General features: G+C 36.3%; 4 protein-coding genes across 8 annotated transcripts; 1 reads left to right on the forward strand and 3 right to left on the reverse strand.

Moving 5' to 3' along the window:
- Window positions 1-5,167: 5,167 nt before the first annotated feature.
- On the reverse strand, window positions 5,168-12,285 carry LOC111781243 (bifunctional cytosolic FAD synthase/FAD diphosphatase-like). Of its 5 annotated transcripts, none has more exons than XM_087120132.1 (17): window positions 12,262-12,285; window positions 10,282-10,387; window positions 9,850-9,895; window positions 9,610-9,767; window positions 9,402-9,519; window positions 9,192-9,274; window positions 8,932-8,991; window positions 8,541-8,789; window positions 8,076-8,172; window positions 7,735-7,785; window positions 7,562-7,642; window positions 7,387-7,458; window positions 7,256-7,318; window positions 6,940-7,092; window positions 5,854-5,911; window positions 5,728-5,780; window positions 5,168-5,638 (listed from the first exon to the last, which is right to left on the reverse strand). In XM_087120132.1, exons 2-17 carry the CDS (start codon window positions 10,380-10,382, stop codon window positions 5,543-5,545), a joined length of 1,539 nt encoding a protein of 512 aa, XP_086976258.1. In that variant the 5' UTR covers window positions 10,383-10,387; window positions 12,262-12,285; the 3' UTR covers window positions 5,168-5,542. The 5 variants fall into 5 exon arrangements, 4 of the variants coding, with proteins under 4 accessions (XP_086976258.1, XP_086976257.1, XP_023517493.2 ...); XM_087120131.1 differs by having other exon boundaries at window positions 9,850-9,898; window positions 12,262-12,279; XM_023661725.2 differs by lacking the exon at window positions 12,262-12,285 and adding an exon at window positions 11,164-11,346 and having other exon boundaries at window positions 9,850-9,898.
- A 3-nt stretch (window positions 12,286-12,288) lies between these two features.
- LOC111781594 (uncharacterized) lies at window positions 12,289-13,155 on the forward strand. Its single transcript, XM_023662280.2, has one exon. It carries the CDS (start codon window positions 12,289-12,291, stop codon window positions 12,979-12,981), a length of 693 nt encoding a protein of 230 aa, XP_023518048.2. The 3' UTR covers window positions 12,982-13,155.
- Window positions 13,156-13,374: 219 nt separating this feature from the next.
- Window positions 13,375-16,458, reverse strand: LOC111781244 (uncharacterized). The gene is made up of 3 exons (XM_023661727.2): window positions 16,293-16,458; window positions 15,274-16,209; window positions 13,375-14,026 (listed from the first exon to the last, which is right to left on the reverse strand). The coding sequence occupies exons 1-3, from the start codon at window positions 16,299-16,301 to the stop codon at window positions 13,685-13,687; spliced, it is 1,287 nt and encodes a 428-aa protein (XP_023517495.2). The 5' UTR covers window positions 16,302-16,458; the 3' UTR covers window positions 13,375-13,684.
- An 869-nt stretch (window positions 16,459-17,327) lies between these two features.
- Window positions 17,328-20,527, reverse strand: LOC111781242 (probably inactive leucine-rich repeat receptor-like protein kinase At5g06940). The gene is made up of 2 exons (XM_023661724.2): window positions 18,027-20,527; window positions 17,328-17,874 (listed from the first exon to the last, which is right to left on the reverse strand). Exons 1-2 carry the CDS (start codon window positions 20,332-20,334, stop codon window positions 17,504-17,506), a joined length of 2,679 nt encoding a protein of 892 aa, XP_023517492.2. The 5' UTR covers window positions 20,335-20,527; the 3' UTR covers window positions 17,328-17,503.
- Window positions 20,528-20,838: the final 311 nt, after the last annotated feature.

Consider the following 20,838-nt stretch of genomic DNA (forward strand, 5'->3'; position numbering starts at 1 on the left):
ATTTTTCTTCGTCGTCGGCAAGCTTACCATTTTTGTAAACTGAGATATAAAGACAATCGCATTGTGTAGGTACATACAAGACACCACAGCGTCATGGGAGGGTAAGGCAAGCCAATAGGGACTCATAGTAGTTGAGATTTGAATGAAGGAGCGACGGGAAAATGGAGTTGAAAGGTCTCGGGAAGAGAGATAAACGGAAGAAAAATCTGATATATTACATGACATGCAATGAAATGTTTTGACACGATGCACAACCCTCGAAACATGTTTTTGAAGGCTACGGGAGAAAAAGGAGGGTATGTCACATGCATCGGGATAATTTTCCTTATGATGAGTACAGACATGTACGTTATGAAAAGGAAAATGATTGTCCTGCTTATCATGATGCTACAACGATTCACGACTCTCCACAATAGTATGATATTGTCCATTTTGAACATAAGTTCTTGTAGCTTTATCAATGGAGATAGTATTCCTGATTATAAACTCATCATCATTTCCTAAATTAGCCGATGTGGGATTTTTATCATCGAACAATTATTATTATTATTTTATTATTATGATGGAAGAGTTGAATGCAGGCTGTCACACTTGGAATTTGGTGGACAGAATGGAGACTGACAGACTGTAGGTGAAAATAACAGCATCCTATGCAAATTGTAGACTTTAAAATAAATACATATTAATTCAACTATTTTTAATTCTAAGCCTTATAAATATTATTTATTTATTTATTTCCATGTTTTAAAAGTTAATTTATTTAAAATATATATATGTTGGAGTATCATTATGAGATCGTTTTGTTTTTTTTCTAATTTAGTAATTAAAATTTTTCAAACTTGTCGGTGTGGTTTAAACTTTATATGATTTGTGATCATATCATTTTTGTTTTTATCTGTAAAAAGTTTTTTATTATTATTATCTATTTATTTAAATAAATAAATAGAGAGAACGAAAATAGATTTCTCCGTATTAGTTGGGAATAAAGATTATATTCCTAATTTTCGATTCGGTTTAGTTTTTTATATATATTTATTTATAAAGATAATAATATTAATGTTCATACATGAATCATACCCATATGCCAGATGAACCAAATGAATCAAATAGGTGCATGAATTAAAGTGGAAAATATACCAAAATTATTCATGACTGAATCAGTTTAAGCTCATCACTAGCAAATATTGTCTGTTTATGTCCATTACATATCGTTGTTACGATCTTAAAACATGTCTACTTGAGAAAGGTTATAAATATTATTACTATTATTATATATATATATATATATATATATATATTTATTTATTTATTTATTTGTAAAAGGGTGTGATTTTGATTTAAATATATAATAAAGATAAAAATGAATTGAGCAATGCACGTGATATTCACGTGACTACATCTAATCTTGTATCCGAAAGTGAGGCAAGTGGCACGTGAGAGACCCAAATTTCTATTATTCACTTTGTTTTTTCTTTCCCAACAAAATTGGATAATTTTAAGACCTTTTCTATTATCTTTTAAGATAATGTATTTCAAAATTACATTTATTTAAGGCATTTTTTCTTGATAAAAAAGATATTTAAAATTAAATTCTTATATGCATTTTTATATACTAATTTGCTTTAAATTCAATATACTTTTACTTACGTCAAATTATCATAAAAGACGGCTATTAAATACTAACAATTAAAGGGGTCACTGAAAATGATTGTCCATTGTTGGAGATGATTATGGATCGCTTGTTTAAATAAATTGAAAATCTATACTAAATTAGCAATAAATATATATATAATATTCACCATTTAAAGGAAGATTATTCACTTTCTTCGCTTCATTTGTGGAGGGCCCACACGCCCCTCTGACATGCATGGTAAATGGACATCCCTAGATATCTCATTTGATTAAGTTTCGTTAAATTATAAAATTTAGGCTTTAATTCACGTTAAATTGTGAATCCTCGCATATATATATATATATATATATATATATATATATATATATATATATATATATATATATATTCGTACTAATTTAACCCAAACTTTATAACATAATTAAATCCAAATCATCTCGACTAAATTGAAATTAAACTCAACTAATATAGACTAATTTAAAACGTTTAAAAACATCGAAATCAAATTGAAGTTGGTAAGTAATTGGTTGAAAATTAAATGGTAAGTCTAACCTATTTTCAAAAGCTAACTTAAAAATAATTAATCTAAATTTTGATGGTGAAAAAAGAAAAAGAAAAAAAAGTCATGAAGTAGGGGTAGAATGGGAATTTTTCCACCGCAAATACGTTAGATTTGAGAACGAGCTCGAGGTAGGCCACCGACAATGAAGCCCGAAGGATGATTGATATCGATATTTGAAATCGACATGTTGTTTTGATTTTTCAAATGCTATTTGCTAGGTCCCTAAAAAGGATATATTTTTTTTCTTTAAAAATAATAATTAGAGGATTAATTGTTTGATTTTTCTGCTTCACCTCCTTTTTGAAAATTTGTATTTCTTTTCACAATTATATTACAATAATTATAATATTTTAAAGAAATAATTAAACTTTTAGTTAAATAAAAAAAAAAACTAATAATTTTAAGTTTTAAAATATTGATAGAAAGAAAATAACAAATTAAATATTTTTTATAAGAAGTAGAATTTATAAATTCAATTTTTAAAATAAAAAAAATGAAAAAAAATATTTCCAACAAAAAGAATTAGTTTTATTATTGTTAATGATGCTACAAGTAGCAGTGGGGGCATATACATGTAAGCAGAGTAATTGCAAATGAGCCCCTCAAAAAATGAGTAATTAAAATGAGACCCACAAGAAATGAGTAATTGCAAATGAGCCCCTCAAAAAATGAGTAATTAAAATGAGACCCACAAGAAATGAAGAATTTCACAATGGGGCTCTGCACAAGGGGCACGAACTGTTGTGGTGAAGCCAGTTGAAGATGCATGACTCATGATACACATGCCCGCATTGCATCCTTATCACCTCCTCCCTCTTCTTCCCTTCGCCATTCCCATTTCCATTCCCATTCAGTTCTTCCAGACAGATACTGCAATCCCCCATCTCTTCCCCATTCTCTTCCACTTTCTCCGTAACCGGCCGAGCTTCTTCCAGAATCGCCGTCTCCTCCCCCAGTGCATTGTCATTGCTCCATCCCTGGTACAATCCGTGGTTTTCTTCCGTCCAGGTGATCAGTCGGATGTAATCGAGCTCCAAGACCGTGTGGAAACTCGTCTCTCTGTTTCCGCCGGCTATTAGGATGGTGTACGACACGATGCGCTCAGCAATGACTTCGCGTACGGGGGAGCGGACGTTGAGTAAGGACAGCAACTGTGCGACGTAGACCTGGAGGAACACCGGATTATGGAGTTCCTGCAGACGGAGCGGGAACAGAAGATTCCTCAGTAGAATCGGTGCAGTTTCTTGAAGGTACGTAACTCCGGAGAGCGGAGAAACAGAGATCTCACGGCGGAAATAGCGCAGTTGGAGTTGCAGAACTTGATAGGGTTGCTCGCCGGAAGCGGCGGATGTGTAGCCGTAAATACGATACTGGATCGGTCTAGAGGTAACGAAAGACATTCTGAGGATCGAGTTTGGTACTGATTGGTAAGTGAGTTTTTGATTGTTGATTGTTGATTGTTGATTGTTGATTGTTGATTTATAAGCTAAGAGGAAGTGTGTTTGATTATGGAAAATTTTAAGAATCGGCCGTTAGAATTACCGATTAGGAAAATTTTCTGCTTCTACTAATTTCCACGAGGTTCAAATTGTGGTTCCAACCTGTCGTCGTTTTTGGAAAGTTTTTTTCTATTTAGATTTCGATTTTAATTTTGATTTATAAGCCAAGGCGAAGTGTGTTTGATTATGGAAAATTTTCAGAATCGGCCGTTAGAATTACCGAATAATAAATTCTTCTTCTTCTTCTAATTTCCACGAGGTTCAAATTCACTGATTGCTTTATGGAAAGTTTTTGATTAACTATGAATATAACAAATTCACTGATTGCTTTATGGAAAGTTTTTGATTAACTATGAATATAACAAATTCACTGATTGCTTAATTGGTTACTGATTTCTTTAATTTAGTTAGGAGACCAACGGCACCAATTTGTTCTTCTTCTAGTTCATTGTTTTTTTTTTTTTTTTCTCACTTCTTAAACTTTGAATTTTGATGCTGAACTTATTTGTTACAACTTGACAAAATGATAAAAATAAATTAACAAAATTAGAATGCATTTTCACTTCCTCTTTACGGGGCGAAATTTCAACTACTGTTCATCATTTAGTTAATCATGAAAATTAAATTCAGTCAAAGGAGCAAAGTTCATGATTAAAAGATATACATATGTATTTACGCTTTTACCTCATTTCTCTATTCCTTTGAGATTAAAATCGAAGGATATACGATCATCTTGCAAAAGGTTAATTTTCTCAATTAATAGATTTATAAGAAAAATTATAGAGTATTCCTATCAATTGTGTTATAAAAATAGACCATCTAGGTTATTACTTGAATATGAATTGTGTTATAAGAATAAATTATTTAAGTTATTACTTGAATATGATCTTCACATCTATCAACTATATATGATTCAAGTTTGATATAATAATTCAAGTTTGATATAATAGTTTTGAATACTATTTAGGTCAAGTTTGATATGATAGTTTTGAATACTATTTAGGTTATTACAGTATTTAGGTTAATTTGAATATGAATTGTGTTATAAGAATACTTTATGAATCGTGTTATAAGAAGAAACTATTTAAATTATTACTTGAATATGATCTTCATGTATATCAATTATATACGGTTCAAGTTTGATATAATAGCTTTGAATTTTACACAACTTAGCCACGAGTGGACCTTAATCTTGATTATTGTTCGATTTAGCCTTGATCACTAGTCAACAATAAGGAGGGGGAGAACGTGGCTTGCAAAACAAAAAAGAAATCATCTCCGATATTTAAGTTAGCATAGAGGATTTAGTTGTATTAAAATGCATGAACTAGGGGCATGCAGGACATGTGCTCCTCATGAGCCCGAGCATAGAGTCAGACATGACCTGAGGTTGAGACTGATCGATCCAAACTCACCTCTTCTCCATATTCGGTAGTTCAGCCCTAGCCGTATGTATGACCGTAGACGAAAAGGTCAAAAGTTCAAATTTCTAACCAATAAATAATTATTTTTTATGTTGGAACAAATCATAGGATGATAGTAACTAACATCATTCAAACTCCAATATTGGGCTGTTTTACATTCCCTCCTGCCCAGAAAATAATAAAGAGTTGCCATTTTTATCATATAAGTCGATGACTGTAAATTGGATAGTTCCTTCGTCTTCCACGACTTTGCACGGTCACGATCCCGAGCTCTTTGTTGATCTTCTCTCCTTCCAGTTTTCGAAATCCTAGTCAACTTCATTCCGCTTACACATTAAACCTTTGTCAAAGCTTCTGGTTTCCTGTGTGATATTGGTAATGCCTGCTGCTATTTGCTTGATTGCAGCTTTCAAAATTTTAGCCTTCAGATTTCTGGAGAATGTAAGTTGATTTCAGAGAACGCCCCGGGTTGGAACTTCTTGCTCAAGGCTTCTGTAGCTAATTGATTTCTTTCTTCATTCTGAAACAAAACTAGCAAAATGTTACGATTTCGTTTGATTTCGTTCATAGAGAGATTCTTTAAGAGATGAGGAGACTACTAGTTAGTACCTTCCCTTGGAAACTTATAATAATCGGCCCGGATCTCGATTCTCGATAACATCCTTGACAGAACAAAGGAAATGGTTAGAATGAGATTGCAGAAGATATTTGGTTTAAACTAGTTGAAGGACTCACCAATGTGTATATCTGGGAATTCAAGACATAGTTTAGCCAGAGATGGAGCAATTTCTACCTGAATTATAAAAGAAAATATGGAGAGTTGGACACTAATGGAACCAGTAAATTGGTTGCAAAGAAAAAATGCATGAAATCTCTGTTCGATCAAATGGAATGAAACCGGGACTCGACGGTTATATACGAAATCGATATTATTCTATGTTTCAACATTTTTTTAATAGAAAAACATGTTTGGATGGAATGATGATAACAGTGTGAACATCATCTATGCCATATGCTATGTCCTAGTTATTCCAAACATCCTATGAAGAAACAGGATCTGTACTTCATGTCTAATGCTGCAGTCTACCGAGGTGTCTTGAGTGGGTTCTATCAAACGGGTCCAAAATCTTACAAACTAAAACCAATTACCAACCATTATGGCATCTCTAGACTTGCATGTGTCTGACATGGCCACTCTATTTACTAGGTTCCATCAAAACTTTTTCCATACTACAGATACGAGACATACGAGAAATTGATTGTGAGATCTCACATTGGTTGGAGAGGAGAACAAAGCATATAAGAATGTGGAAATTTCTCCTTAGCTGACGCGTTTTAAAACCTTGAGGGGGAGCCCAAAAAGGAAAGCCCATAGAGAACAATATCTGCTAGCGGTGGGCTTGGGCGGTTACAAGTGGTATCAGAGTTAGTCACCGAGCGGTGTGCCAGCGAGGACACTAGCCCCCAAGGGGATGGATTGTGAGATCCCACATTGGTTGGAGAGGAGAACAAAGTATTCCTTATAAGGGTGTGGAAACCTCTCCCAAGCAAACACGTTTTAAAACCTTGAGAGGAAGCCCACAAGGGAAAGTCTAAAGAGGACAATATCTACTAACGGTGGGACACATTCTAAAACCTTGAGGAGAAGCCCAGAAGGAAAAGTCCAAAGAGGACAATATCTACTAGTACACCAATGTTAGCTAATAGCTAATGACGCAAGAAATATTGATGTGATAGAAAGATTTGAGGCAACAATAACTCATAATAGAATATGGCCAAAGAAACAGTTGCGTGGAAAGAAAAGGAAAATTTGATACATACATCTGAAAGTTTTGTGGTTAAGTGCTTGGATTTATATGGTTCCATTAAGGGGAAGAGGTCACCAGTTCTCGTCAATTCAATCAAACAATCCCACTGCAAGTCCAGTTCCATTATGTTTGTTGCAGTAAGAACTATGACGTTGTGACACTTGATCTACAAGAAAGAGAATAGTTAACTACTGATATGAAGAAACAACACTGCAGAAATTATATCAGATAGATTCCCATTTAAGGTAATTCAACACAACCGAAGACAAATTGTCTCTTGTACAATTAATGAGAGAAAAAAAAACCCACACACATTCATCCAACCATACCAACGGGACCGACAACTTTTCGTGATGCAATAATTCGGTGATCCCTTCAGGCAATTGAGCCATCTGAAAAGAAAACACCAGTTTATCACAAGAGAACTAAACCTAGACATCTATGTTCGGATCGAAATTACCTCATTTCGATCACCAGTACATTGCTCCCCTATAAGATGTCTGAGGTATTCTTCAAACTCTTCATCAGGAGCCTATTAAAGTTTCAGGACAAGCATATGTTGATTACCAATTGTCTAATTTAATTTCTATTCAACTATCCCAATTCAAAATTGTTAAAGAAATAAAACAACGCACCAGTCGAACGCCAAATGCCTTCGCAATACCTCCTAAAGTTGCATCCGAAAACAATGGACCTACTCCTCCATATATGAACACCTGCACTAATCAGCAATTAAAAGCACAGTCTAGATGCATCTAATAAGTCCATGACAATACTTCATAAACCCAAACCAAGATGAGGGGTTTACCATCTCATTGGATGACCTTCGTAACTCCACTTCTTCAGCAACGGAATCTATCTGATACGAGCAAAGGATGAAAGATTAACAAATGTTGATCCTCTTTTCTATTTGAGAAATTACAAATACGTTCGAGAGCTCATGATATCCATCTTTTTCTAAAACAGAAAATTTGTGTATGCCTACACATACACAGCAATTTACATTTAGTACCATTAGAAACGTACAGCCAATAATAATTTTATGATGTCTTCAATATTACGAAGTACGTCATTACATACAACGAATAATAGTTCAAGCAGGCGAGCTGATTAACGAAGAGTTAAAACTTTGTTGTTGTAGAAACTTACATCATTCCGAACTATAGAAGTATGTGATATAGACCAACCAATAGAATGCACCTTTCTACGCAGTGAGAGTCCCAATTGATCCTTAACAGTGCCAAAGCTGAGCTATGGGGCGGATAAAGAACAAGGAAAGGCTTCAACAAAAATAGTCAATAATATTCAAAACAAAACTGCACTTGGTTTTATATTTCTAAGAATGAAACATATGATGGATCGCATAAAAATGAGGAACATAAATCACAAAACACGACATATGAATATCCCAAGTCGAGAAAACGCAAAAGTAATCCGTTTGAGAACAAGATTTCAAAACGGTGGGATGAAAAAAAACGAGTCGAAGGCTATATGGTTGGTTGAGTTTCATTATAACAATTACAAAGATTTACTTCCAAATATATTTACAAACAAAAATAAACATACTCAGAAAACAAATACATAATATTATAACGCAGTACAAACGAAACTTACAGGATTTCATCTCCAACAGCTATGACCGAAGCAGTGAGCATGCTTTGTTTCTGTAAATCCATATTGCTCGTACCATTCCTTTTCGGATTTAGCACGGTAGGTGAAAACCTTTTTGCTCGCCCAGCTCGTTCAGATCTTCCATCTGAAAGCAAGTATGCGGGTCTAAATTTTTCCTTGCTTCCAGACGAATTACTAATGCACAACAACGCATTTGGAAGTGTATCATGTATACTCCCAATCGAAGTATATCTATAAAAAGAAAACGAAATAAATAATTTTTAATATCAAGGGAAAGATACGAAAAGAGTAATGGCATCACAAACAAACAAAACCCTTCAGCTACAACAGCAAGCACAATAACTATCGTTCTGTATTTGCTTGGTATCATTACCCTTGATCATAAAGACTGCAGTACTGGACCTTGCAAGTTAATATGAATGCCCATACATCTCTGAGAAGAAGAAGAGGAGGAGAATGAGGAGAAAAATAACCAATAGTCATAGTAGAAAAGCAACTATTACGTTGAAAAGTGTACGTTCTGCACATCGCCATTATCCTCATAGATTGAGGAGTCAACCACAGAAAAGTTAGGCTGGGAACAATACTAAAAAATATATAAATAAGTAAAGGAGCATATAGTAACAACCACACCTATACGACCAATCCAAAATCGGATTCACTCTCATAAATGGTGGCCATCCAGGTGAACTAGGGGAAAACTGTTCTTGGCCAACCTGTTTATTTTGTGGGGCAAAAGAATATGAAAGACAAATTGGCCTTATTAGAACTTGAAATAAATGGTACAAAATTAAATAGCCACTATGAAATGCATAGCTTAACGAGAAAGAGCACGAACAATACCGCAGTAGGATCCCCAATGCGAACACCCAGGAAAATAGCTCTGATCGGTCTATTTTTTAATAGAGCCTCCAAGCCAGATTTGAAATCTGTCTGGATGATATCCATTACCAAGCCATAACTGTTATGTACGAAAGAGTTGATTAGCAGTTAGCTAAAAGTGACCTATACATTCAATTCCCTAAAGTGAAATTAAAGGTGTTTCTCTTACTTAGTTGCCGTATCATAAGTAAACGAGTTAATTTCAGGAAAAGCAGAAGGACTTTCAAAATATATTATTCGAATAGGAAATTTCTCGAGTCCATCAACAGAACATCCTTCTTCCTCTTTGTGCAGGAAAAAGGCAGCTCGAAGAATGTGCAGTAAAACCTGCATATTCAATTTGCCATTGTAACCAATGAAGGAAAAAGGAACAAGTTAGATAAATAGAGAATTGGACATCAAAGCTTACAGTCGAATCTTTTCCACCATTGAAACTGAAGGCGACCTCTTCAGTACTGCTGATAATGCAAGTTCCAATATGTTACAACATGCAAGAAAAAAAAAAAAAAAAAAAAAAAAACTTAGAAACAAAGGCCAATGTATGTTTCAAGAACGAACGAACGCTCCACCTGTCAATTTCCTATGTGATGAATCCCTTCAAGTAAATCATTTTCCCAAGTTCAACAAACAACTTTCACACTAAAACTACCAACAGTTACATAGGTGGAAGTGTAGTAATTCAAATAATTAGAAGGGTTTCATAAATTATGAGTTAAAGTCAAACATAAAGCTTACAATTTTCACTTTTTAGAATCGAAAGTTTCAACGGAACCAACAAAAACAAATAAAAATAAGAACATCCCACCAAACAACCACCAGAAATCCACAAAGAAGTACTTACGAATACAAAGCCAAAGCTCTCTTGACAACATAGATTGCATTATTGTACTTGGTTTTAAGCCTTCGATCGTTACAATTTCTGATTGCTTTGTCGATCTCCATGCCCTCTGTTACATTAAACTCATTTTACATTACTTTCAATTGAATGAAACTAAACACAAACGAGTCTAAAACAGTTTTTTCCACCTCTGGAAATCCCACAAGATGGCCAAAAATGGAGCGTTCGCTCGTTTCCAAACATATGCAACTTCTCTTAAATGAATTAAGCAAATGGACATTCATCAATTGAACTACAGACACAATTAATCAAATCTCCTAACTTCTGTATTTCGTGCAAAAAGGATGGGGAATCACACAATCATCTCTTTTTCTGGTGCAAACAGGCCAGAATCTTTTGGGACTTTATTCTAGAATCGTTAAGGTGGCAGATTGCATCGATTCAACTCCAACCGAATCGATTGGGAAAAACAGAAGAAACACAGATGAAATTGAAATAGCATTATTCAAATGGAAGAAATCAATGAGAAAAACGGAGATTATACCGTTAATCAAAATAACTACTACAAGCAAGGAACTGAAAGCGAATTGGATAATCCTACTTCGACTGATTCTCTAATAAATAAGGAAGAACGGATATGGAGAAAATTCCATGGCAGCAGAAATGAAATTTTCAGCCGAGATCAAAGAGGTATACAAATGCCGGTACATCCACGTTCGAATCGGAACAGCCAAACATAAACAACGTCACAATTTTCCACAGCCTTTTTTCTTTTTGGTTACAATTCGGCCATTGTTACTAAATTCATAAAAACAACTGCTCCATTCTCTCATTAGACAAGTCCTAGTTTATGTTTTTCAAGTAAGAAGAAAGTTGAGAGAATACCAGTAACAACAAGAGTAGAAAATCAGTGCAGAACCGAGCGGCAGCGACAGGAGAGTAGCGGCGGTGGCAGCAACAGAAGAGAGACGACGGCGGCGGCAACAAGCTGCTGAAACGGAGGAGGAGACGGCGTGAAGAAGAAGAAGACGAAAGAGGACAGAGGTAGGTTTATCCCTTCGTTTATTTATTTTTATTTAATTTTAAAAACTGTGGCTGACTTTTTTTTAATCATTAAAAATAATATTTTAGTTTATTGAATAATATTTATTTATTTTTATTTGTGCATCCCACGTAATTCTAGCAAATATAATAAAAATAATAATAATAGATAATGCTTTATTTATGTCATAATTCATGCTTTTTTTTTTAGAGTAAATTTAAGTAAAAATAAGTTTCACATATAAAAGTATGTAATTATGTGGAAAAAAAAGGTTGAATTTGTAGGGTTTTGTTTGATTTTGCGTAGAAGCTCGGAAGGGTATAAGTATCGATTTACCTTTATTCAATTCTTCGATAGTTCGAGATGGGTGAAGTGAGATGTGTAACGTCAATAACTCATTAAATATCTGATGCTTTGATTAGACATCCGTAAAGAAAGATAATCTGTGAGATCTCACATCGATTAGAGAAGAGAACGAGTACCAGCGATAACGCTGGATTCCAAAGGGAGTGAATTGTGAGATCTCATATCGATAAGAAGAATTTCATAATCTGTGAAAATTGGAACAAGAAGAAGAACAATTTCCTAATCGATAATTCCAACTGCCGATTCTGAAAATTTTGCATAATCAAACACAGTTTCCCTTAGCTTATAAATCAAAATTGAAAGAAAAAAATTACTTACGAATCAGTAACCAATCAGTGAATTTGTTATATTCATTATTAATCAAAAACTTTCCATAAACGATCACAGGTTGGAACCACAATTTGAACCTCGTCGAATTTAGTAGAAGAAGAAAATTTTCCTAATCGGTAATTCTAACGGCCGATTCTTAAAATTTTCCATAATCAAACACACTTCCTCTTAGCTTATAAATCAACAATCAACAATCAACAATCAACAATCAACAACCAACAATCAACAATCAAAAAATCACTTACCAATCAGTGCCAAACTCAATCCTCAGAATGTCTTTCGTTACCTCTAGACCGATCCAGTATCGCATTTACGGCTACACATCCGCCGCTTCCGGCGAGCAACCCTACCAAGTTCTGCAACTCCAACTGCACTATATCCGCCGTGATATCTCTGTTTCTCCGCTCTCCGGAGTTACGTACCTTCAAGAAACTGCACCGATTCTACTGAGGAATCTTCTGTTCCCGCTCCCTCTGCAAGAACTCCATGATCCGGTGATTCTCCAGGTCTACGTCGCACAGTTGCTGTCCTTACTCAACGTCCGCTCCCCCGCATGCGAAGCCATTGCTGAGCGCATCGTGTCGTACACCATCCTAATGGCAGGCGGAAACAGAGAGACGAGTTTCCACACAGTCGTGGATCTCGATTTCATCCGACTGATCACCTGGATGGAAGAAAACCACGGATTGTTCCAGGGATGGAGCAATGGCAGTGCAGAGGGGGAGGAGACGGCGATTCTGGAAGAAGCTCGGCCGGTTACGGAGAAAGTGGAAGAGAATGGGGAAGAGATGGGGGATTGCAGTATCTGTCTGGAAGAACTGAATGGGAATGGAAATGGGAATGGCGAAGGGAAGAAGAGGGAGGAGGTGATAAGGATGCAATGCGGGCATGTGTATCATGAGTCATGCATCTTCAACTGGCTTCACCACAACAGTTCGTGCCCCTTGTGCAGAGCCCCATTGTGAAATTCTTCATTTCTTGTGGGTCTCATTTTAATTACTCATTTTTTGAGGGGCTCATTTGCAATTACTCATTTCTTGTGGGTCTCATTTTAATTACTCATTTTTTGAGGGGCTCATTTGCAATTACTCTGCTTACATGTATATGCCCCCACTGCTACTTGTAGCATCATTAACAATAATAAAACTAATTCTTTTTTTCTTTTGAAATCCCTTCGCATATTTGTTTTATTTGATTGTGTATAAAACTCAAAATATTTGTTTGAACACCTAGAGAGAGAAACCCGTCAGAGAGAAACTGAGATAGCTCGAGACTATGCCTTAAAATCATGTAGGTCACAGTATTTCGTTAGTAATTATAGAGTTGACGTGAAGCTTTCGATATTATAGACCAAATACAAAGGTGAAAAAGTAAGCGATTAACCTCTTAATCAATTGAGCTATGTTCATGTTAGCATGTCCCTATAATACACGATATCAAGTCGAATAATCATATGAATAGAACTGCATAAGAACGAGCTAGGAAAGAAAGAAACTGACCCAGTGGATGTTAATATGGACTTGTTCTTTGCTAAAGCCAAGGCTGCTTCTGAAAATGAGAGACTTTTCAAATGGTGTCAAAGTTTTATCTTTCAGCTTCATCTGAATCATTTCTTACTGCATTTGAACCGCTCTTCCTTTCTTCCGTTGCCTTAGAAGCATCGTTCGGTTATTCCGTTGTCTTGGAAGCATCCTCCGTTTCTTCCGAGGCCTTAGAAGCATCGTTCGGTTCTTCAGTTGTTACACTAGACATAGCATGTCTTTCCTGAATTATAATAGATGCGTCGTCCTTCGTTTCTTCTGTTGCATTAGGCACACCCTTCTTTTCGTCCGTTGCATTAGACTTGTCCTTGTCTTCATCCGTTTCACTAGACGCATCGTCCTTCACTTCTTCAGTGTCCTCCTTCGTGCCGATGGCTACTAATGGTCCTAGCTTAGAATCCAGTTCTTTGATTTTCGAGGTTAATAATCTCAGATTTTGGAGCCCTCTAAGGTAGTCAAGTGATGATGCCTGGGGAAGAATCATTAGAACTGTAATTAGAATAGACAAGAAGATACAAGTAATTGATGATAATGCAGCTTAATCTTATTCTCAACTTAACAGGTTGAATCCCCCTTCCTTCTCAACTCGTTAACCTTTGTCCAGAAAACAAAGACATGGGGAGAAAGCTCACTAGCTATATATTTTCCCTACCTTATCCAGAGATCATTGGATTTCATAATTTTAGGATGTTATAAGTGTGAGATCCTAAATCGGTTGGAGAGGAGACAAAACATTCCTTATAAGGGCGTGGAAACCTCTCCCTAGTGGACGCGTTTTAAAACCTGAGGAACTAGTTTGGAAGGGAAAGCCCAAAGAAGACTATATCTACTAGCGGTGGGCTTGAACTATTACACTAAGCATGTATGATTCATCTAACATCTGATGCAAATTGAAAATAGTATGTGGAAAATTACAGAGAAAGCCACACCAGAATATTGAATCACATCGATTAACAAATAGTTTCATAGCATAATACCCATTCAGTTATCTCGAAGTTTTCCATATAGATAGGAAATGCTTGCATCATTCATAGTATTTCTGAGGTTATACCAAGATTAGGGCAGCCAAAGAAAATCAGCAATTAACAAATCAAGCTTACACATTCGAGTAGCAAAAGAATATCATTTCATATATTCAATATGGTATGACAGAAGTCGTTAAATAATAGATTGTAACATCTCAAGTCCACCGCTAACAGATATTGTTCTCTTTGAGCTTTCCCTTTCAAGCTTCCTCTCAAGGTTTTTAAAACGCGTCTACTAGGGAGAGGTTTTCACACCCTTATAAATAGTATTTCATTCTCCTCTCCAACCGATGTGGACCTTTTCCTCGCTGGCACACCAGCTCGTGACCACCCCCTTCAGGGCTCAGCCTCACTGGCACATCGTCCAGTGTCTGGCTCTGATACCATTTGTAACATCCCAAGCCCACCGATAACAGATATTGTCCTCTTTGGGCTTTCTCTTTCGGACTTCCCCTCAACGTTTTTAAAACGTGTCTGCTAGGGAGAGGTTTCCACACCCTTATAAATGGTGTTTCTTATAAATGGTGTTTCGTTCTCCTCCCCAACCGATGTGGGATCTCAAAAAGATAATGAACACATTTCATATCAACTCACACTTTGATATATGCACACTTTGGTGTCCATGATTCAGCAAAAATAGAAGCCCATTTAAGAATTATATATGAATTCAAACAAAGCTGTAACACCTCACCTCTTCAAGCTGTTGCCGTCTATGTTTAAGAGTCTCTTCATTTGCTTCCTTGTGTACAGAGTGAAGAATAAGCAGCAAATGAGAATCAAAACTCTCTGAACAATGCTGCGATATCAAACTGTAAGGAACAGGGGATTGACAACCCAAATTATGGAAGGGGCAGTTCACAAGCTTCATAGGACAAACAGTTATGCAATGGCGATCCATTTCGCGTCTCATAATGAAGGCAGAACACATCTGTTCACATAGAATTATCTTGAAGGGGCAAATTGAATCATGCTGTTCTGCGTTGTTTGCACAAAATGTAGCACAGCAGCCTTCATTTGTGCAGATTAGAGACCTAAATCCACAGTTTACAACATGTTCAGCTAACTCTTCTACAGAGTGAAATTTCTGGTCACAATGAAACTCGTTCTTAAAATCTACATTCTTAAGCAGAACTTGAGCAATTGCTTCCCTCCTATCAAGCGGCCAAAAACCATTAACATCCATTTCTTGAACAAAATCATCTATCTTATCCTCTCTTTTCTCACTTAGAACCCATCCCGAAACTCTACTAAACAAATTTCTCTTCGTAGCAGCAAAATCCTCAACAAAATCAGAGATAATATCGTAGGGATGATCAGATACCTCAGCATCCGGAGCATTATCCAAAATTATGGATTCCGCAACACAAATTTCGCTCCTCATAGTAATATAATCCACCATTTCTTTCCTCATTTCAGCAGCCACGGAACCAGGGGTTCGAAAGATATCGCCACTCGTGTTATCGACGCACGCGGTTGACAATCCAGGAAGGAGAACCTGAGCGAGTTTATGAACAAGTTCCGCATCGCAAAGCTCGCAGTGAATCAAAGGCTCGTTGATCTCTTCATCTTCAATCTTCTCCAGTACGACTTCTTTGTCCGTCATCGGAAGATCCACATTTGGAGTTTCCTGCAACACAAACATAATTCTTCACTGTTCAAACCGTGAAATTCGGGGAAGAAATTCAACCTTATGCATCTCCAGAAGAATACCAAATTCATTTCCTCGAGGCAAAGAAAACAACAAAAACCCTTCTTCTTCTTCTACTACTTCTTGATTTTGACTGTGAATCCGTTTGGAGAAGAGAGAAAGGGAAAAAATTCTTGAATTTCAGATTTCAATGGCGGGTTAGATTGGGTCAAGAGAACGTAGCGTTTTTTGAAAGGTTCTCAGATAAAAAAAATTTATAAAATAATAAATAAATAAATAAATAACATAAAATCTTTTTTTATTATTATTATTTAAGTATAAATTTGCAATTTTTATTTATGATGAATTATTGGGCCGCTAAAAATTAAAAAAATAATAATAATAATTAAAAAAAAAAAAAAACTCCCATTTGCACTGATTTGACTTGAATTATGAAAAAAAGAAATTTGTGACTATATAAACAATTTATAATTTATGGAATTTTTTAAAGAGATTAAAAATGGACCAATTCAAATATGTACCCATGGATCGTGACTAATATTTTTGTTTATAATAAGATCGTGTACACAATATTGATTTATTATTTGAATTTAGTAGAAGTGTTCGTGGGTTCGATTGAGTTAGATTGAGATATTTTTAAATCTAATCTAACCTAGCGGGTTATAAATTTTTTTAACTCAAACAATACTTATAAATAATAAACCCAACTCTAAATTTTTTGGGTTGGATTGGTTCGAATTTTTATATATATAACTCAGCTGTTCGAGTCATTTATTCATTTTATATATATATATATAAAGATAAAATGTAAAAAAAAAAGGAGTAGTGGGTTGGAAAATATATAATAATATATATATATAATTGTATCATTATATATATATATATTTAAATTAACAATAAATTCAAGTTTGTTTAGTTCAACTCAACTCACGAACAAATTCAATTATAATTTTTTCATTTATTTAAATCCGACCCAACCTAATTATGTTCATAATTCAACTCAAACTATACGAATTTGGTTAAGTTGTCGAGTTTTCTGAGTCATCTAGTGTTTTGAACCGTCCTAGAATCTAGTTCATCGTATATATATATATAAATAAAAAAGATCTTGAAAGAGGCTTCTTCTTAAACTCCCAATCAATTACATTACACCAAAATTTAAGCATCTATCTGAAAATAAAACTTAGAACAAAATCTTGTATTTACTACCATACCACATGTCCCAAACATTGCAATCTCTCAACCAAAAACTCTCCTACAAACATGGGTGTCTTCAGCTCGAAACTGATTCATCCTCCGCAGCCGAGGGGGCTACGTCGTGGAGGTTTGTCGTCGAGTCGATCAGTTGAAGAGCCTTGGAGACTTCCAACATTGATGGTCGTTTTTCGGGCATCATGGAAGTGCATTGAAGGGCAATGTCTAGAGCTTCCAGCATCTGTCGTTGGGATTGCTCCGACACGCTCGGGTCCAAGACTTGGGAAGCTCCATTGGCTATGTTCACCTTCCTTCTAACCCATTGGACGACATCGAGGGAGTCGGTCGATTCCGATCGCTCGGCTTGTCTCCCGGTCACCAGTTCTAGCAACACGACACCAAAGCTGTACACATCCATTTGCTCTGTCGCTTTTTTGTTGTATTTATACTCTGCATCCAAATGATGAAATGAAATAAGCCATACTAACAACATATTCAATAAACTCGAGTGAGTTCGGTTGAGCACGAAAGAAACTTGATTGATTCTTCAGATTAACGAGTATTTCGAACTCCATAGTTCCCGATCATAAAGTTTTGCGTACCTGGTGCAATATAGCAGGAATGAGCAGATTCCGAAGCCACAGTCGAGTGAAATGCCGATTCTCCAACGATTTGGTGAAGAGCGAAATCCGTGAGCTTCGGGACAAAGTCAGCATCCAATAGAATGTTAGACGATTTGACGTTTCGATGAAGTAAATGAGGGACACAGTCCTTGTGAAGGTAAGCTAGTCCTTGAGCAACTTCCATGGCAATTCTCAGTCTCACATTCCAATTCAGACAAGAATCATTTCTGCAAATCAAGTCAGCCAAGCTTTTTTTGTGTAAGAATTCATAGATCAGAAAAATGGCATCATCAGAGTAGCAAAACCCCAGAATTTTGATGATGTTCTTGTGCCTGATCTTGGCCAACGTCTCGACCTCGGCTTTCAACGATTTCCACGAACGACTCCCAAAGTTAACCAGTTTCTTAACGACAATCAGTTCACGGCTCGGCAAGCTTAAAACGAACACTCGGCCAAAAGCTCCTCCATGTCCTTGTGCAGTTTTCTCATTCATACCCATGATCAACTCATGTTCACTGATTCTAAGAGGGTAAAAGTAGACCGAGTGCCAGTTATCGACACGGGATTTCGACTTGAACGACCGGTAATACAGAAAGAAACCAGCAGCTAAGCTCATAACTCCTAGAACACAAGCTATAGAGATGAGAGCACATGTCATTTTCTTAAGTCCAGACACATGGTTTGTTGAATGGCTTTGAGAACAAGGAGTTTGAAAACCAGGGCCACAAAGATCAGGATTTCCTTGCAGAAACGAAGCAGGTAGCCCCGAAATCAAAGAGAACGGAACAGCACCCGATAGTTGATTGAACGAAACATTAAACAGCGCGAGCTTTAAGTTTTCGAGTCCTCGAGGGATCGAACCAGTGAGATTGTTATCAGAAAGATCAAGATAAGTTAATACAGGTAGATCAGCAAGGGAAGTAGGTATTACTCCAGTAAAACTATTGCCTGCTAAGGACAAAGAGACAAGTTTCTTGCAGTTCTTCAGCTCGGGAATCCGTCCCGAAAGAGAATTACGGGACAGATTAATGATACTCATCAAAGGCGAATCACAGAAGTTCAATGGCAATTCACCATAAAAAAGGTTGAGCGACGCGGAGAATCGGTATAAGCTTCGAATCGACCCGAGTCCTCGAGGTATCTTACTCGAAAAACTATTGTTATCAAGCTGAACTTGCTCAAGATGCGCAGCCATTGATATAGACTCAGGAATTTCACCAGAGAAACCATTGTTTTCAGCTCTAATGAGCTTAATCTTAGGCAATGACCACAATGATTTAGGAAAATCCCCTGAAAACCCATTGTTCTGAACTTCAAACCTCTCAAGATTCAAGCATTTATTCAAGGAATCAGGCAAGGTTCCAGTGAAAAAATTGGTATGAACACTAAGACTCACAAGAGATTTTCCACTACAAAAACCATTTGGGAAAGATCCCATGAGCTTATTCACAGAAACATCAAAGAACACCAAATTATTCAGAGAAGAACCCATCATTTCAGGGAGTTTTCCAGTGAGATTGTTCTGAGAAAGATCCAAAACAGATAAACTACTCAAATCCAACAAAGAAGAAGGGATTTCGCCATGGAAACCAGAGCTTTGAAGCCATAGCTCTTGAAGCTTCACAAGCTTCCCAATCTCATTAGGAATATCACTCATCAGATAAGAATTTTCAGACAAATCAAGAACAGTAAGTTCAGTAAGATTATGAAAGATAACAGAAGGAACTCTACCAGAGATCAAGTTGCTTCTTAGATTCAGAACTTGAAGATTCTTCAAAGCCCCAATGCCGTCAGGAATCTTGCCCTCGATATGATTCTTCGCAAAATCAAGAACAATCAAAGAACGAAACAGAGAAATCTGATCGGGGATCGTCCCCCAAATGAGATTGTTACTCAGATTCAAAGTCTCCAACGAACTGCACTGCGAGAGATGAAGAGGAATCGGCTGATTGAACTGATTATCCGCAAGATTAAGATGAACCAAACGAGGGAGCTCACAAATGGAAGATGAAATTTCGCCGGAGAGATTCAAACCCTGAAGATTAATGGCGGAAACCGAAAGCGAAGAAGGCGATGACGAACTCACACAAGAAATCCCAGTCCAGTTACAGAAATGGATCGGCGAAGAAGAAGAAGAAGAAGAAACCCAGTTCGAGAGAGAGTTCGTCAAATCATCAATGGAAGATTTGAAGGCCAAAAGGGTCGATTCCTCAGACGAAGAAGAACCCAAAAGGAAGAAAGCAAAGGCTAAGGATATCAACAATGGCGGTCTGAATGGGGACGCCATGGGAGGGAGTGACAGTGAGCTCGGATTTTCAGTACTCCATTTTTATATGAATGGAGAGATGAACTTTTTGGAAAAAGGCTCAAATCTTTAAATTCGGGGCAAATTCTTTATCGAGAAAAGGATCATCGGGGAGAGAATTTGAGTTTGGATTAAGAATTAGAAAAACAAAAAGTGAGGAACAGATTCATATAATAATATAATGGATGATTTGAATCACGGGGAGAGTTTTGGCCAATAAATGACAAAAAAAAAAACTTGCAGCGTTCTCCTTCTTTCTTTCTCCCTGCATGGCGTTCTATATTAACAAGGTGCACATTCTTTTTCGACGACTCAATCATAAGAACTATAATACATGTCTAAACGACCCGTGTTGATCTGTAGGAATAATTTTCGCTCTTGAAAGCCGTTCAAGACAAATAGGTAACGTAATCATGATATATGAAAGAATCATGTGTTGGTCTGAGAATAGTTTTCGTAGTTATGTAGTAAGAAAAAACTCAAAAT

Source organism: Cucurbita pepo, chromosome 19, assembly GCF_057944985.1.
Source record: "Cucurbita pepo subsp. pepo isolate OVF chromosome 19, ASM5794498v1, whole genome shotgun sequence".
Lineage (NCBI taxonomy): Eukaryota > Viridiplantae > Streptophyta > Magnoliopsida > Cucurbitales > Cucurbitaceae > Cucurbita > Cucurbita pepo.

What these genes read in the sequence shown, in the direction of transcription:
- LOC111781244 (XM_023661727.2), bottom strand. An exon ending in GACGGCAACAGCTTGAAGAG is followed by an intron (nt 14,027 to 15,273) that starts GTGAGGTGTTAC and finishes ATTCTTCCCCAG; the next exon opens with GCATCATCACTTGACTACCT.
- LOC111781243 (XM_087120131.1), bottom strand. Translation starts at nt 10,382, where the DNA reads ATGGAGATCGACAAAGCAATCAGAAATTGTAACGATCGAAGGCTTAAA. An exon ending in TGCAGTCTTTATGATCAAGG is followed by an intron (nt 8,790 to 8,931) that starts GTAATGATACCA and finishes TTCTTTTTATAG; the next exon opens with ATATACTTCGATTGGGAGTA. An exon ending in TTATAAGTTTCCAAGGGAAG is followed by an intron (nt 5,639 to 5,727) that starts GTACTAACTAGT and finishes GTTTTGTTTCAG; the next exon opens with AATGAAGAAAGAAATCAATT.
- LOC111781242 (XM_023661724.2), bottom strand. Translation starts at nt 20,334, where the DNA reads ATGGCGTCCCCATTCAGACCGCCATTGTTGATATCCTTAGCCTTTGCT. An exon ending in TTCCTGCTATATTGCACCAG is followed by an intron (nt 17,875 to 18,026) that starts GTACGCAAAACT and finishes ATTTGGATGCAG; the next exon opens with AGTATAAATACAACAAAAAA.
- LOC111781594 (XM_023662280.2), top strand. Translation starts at nt 12,289, where the DNA reads ATGTCTTTCGTTACCTCTAGACCGATCCAGTATCGCATTTACGGCTAC.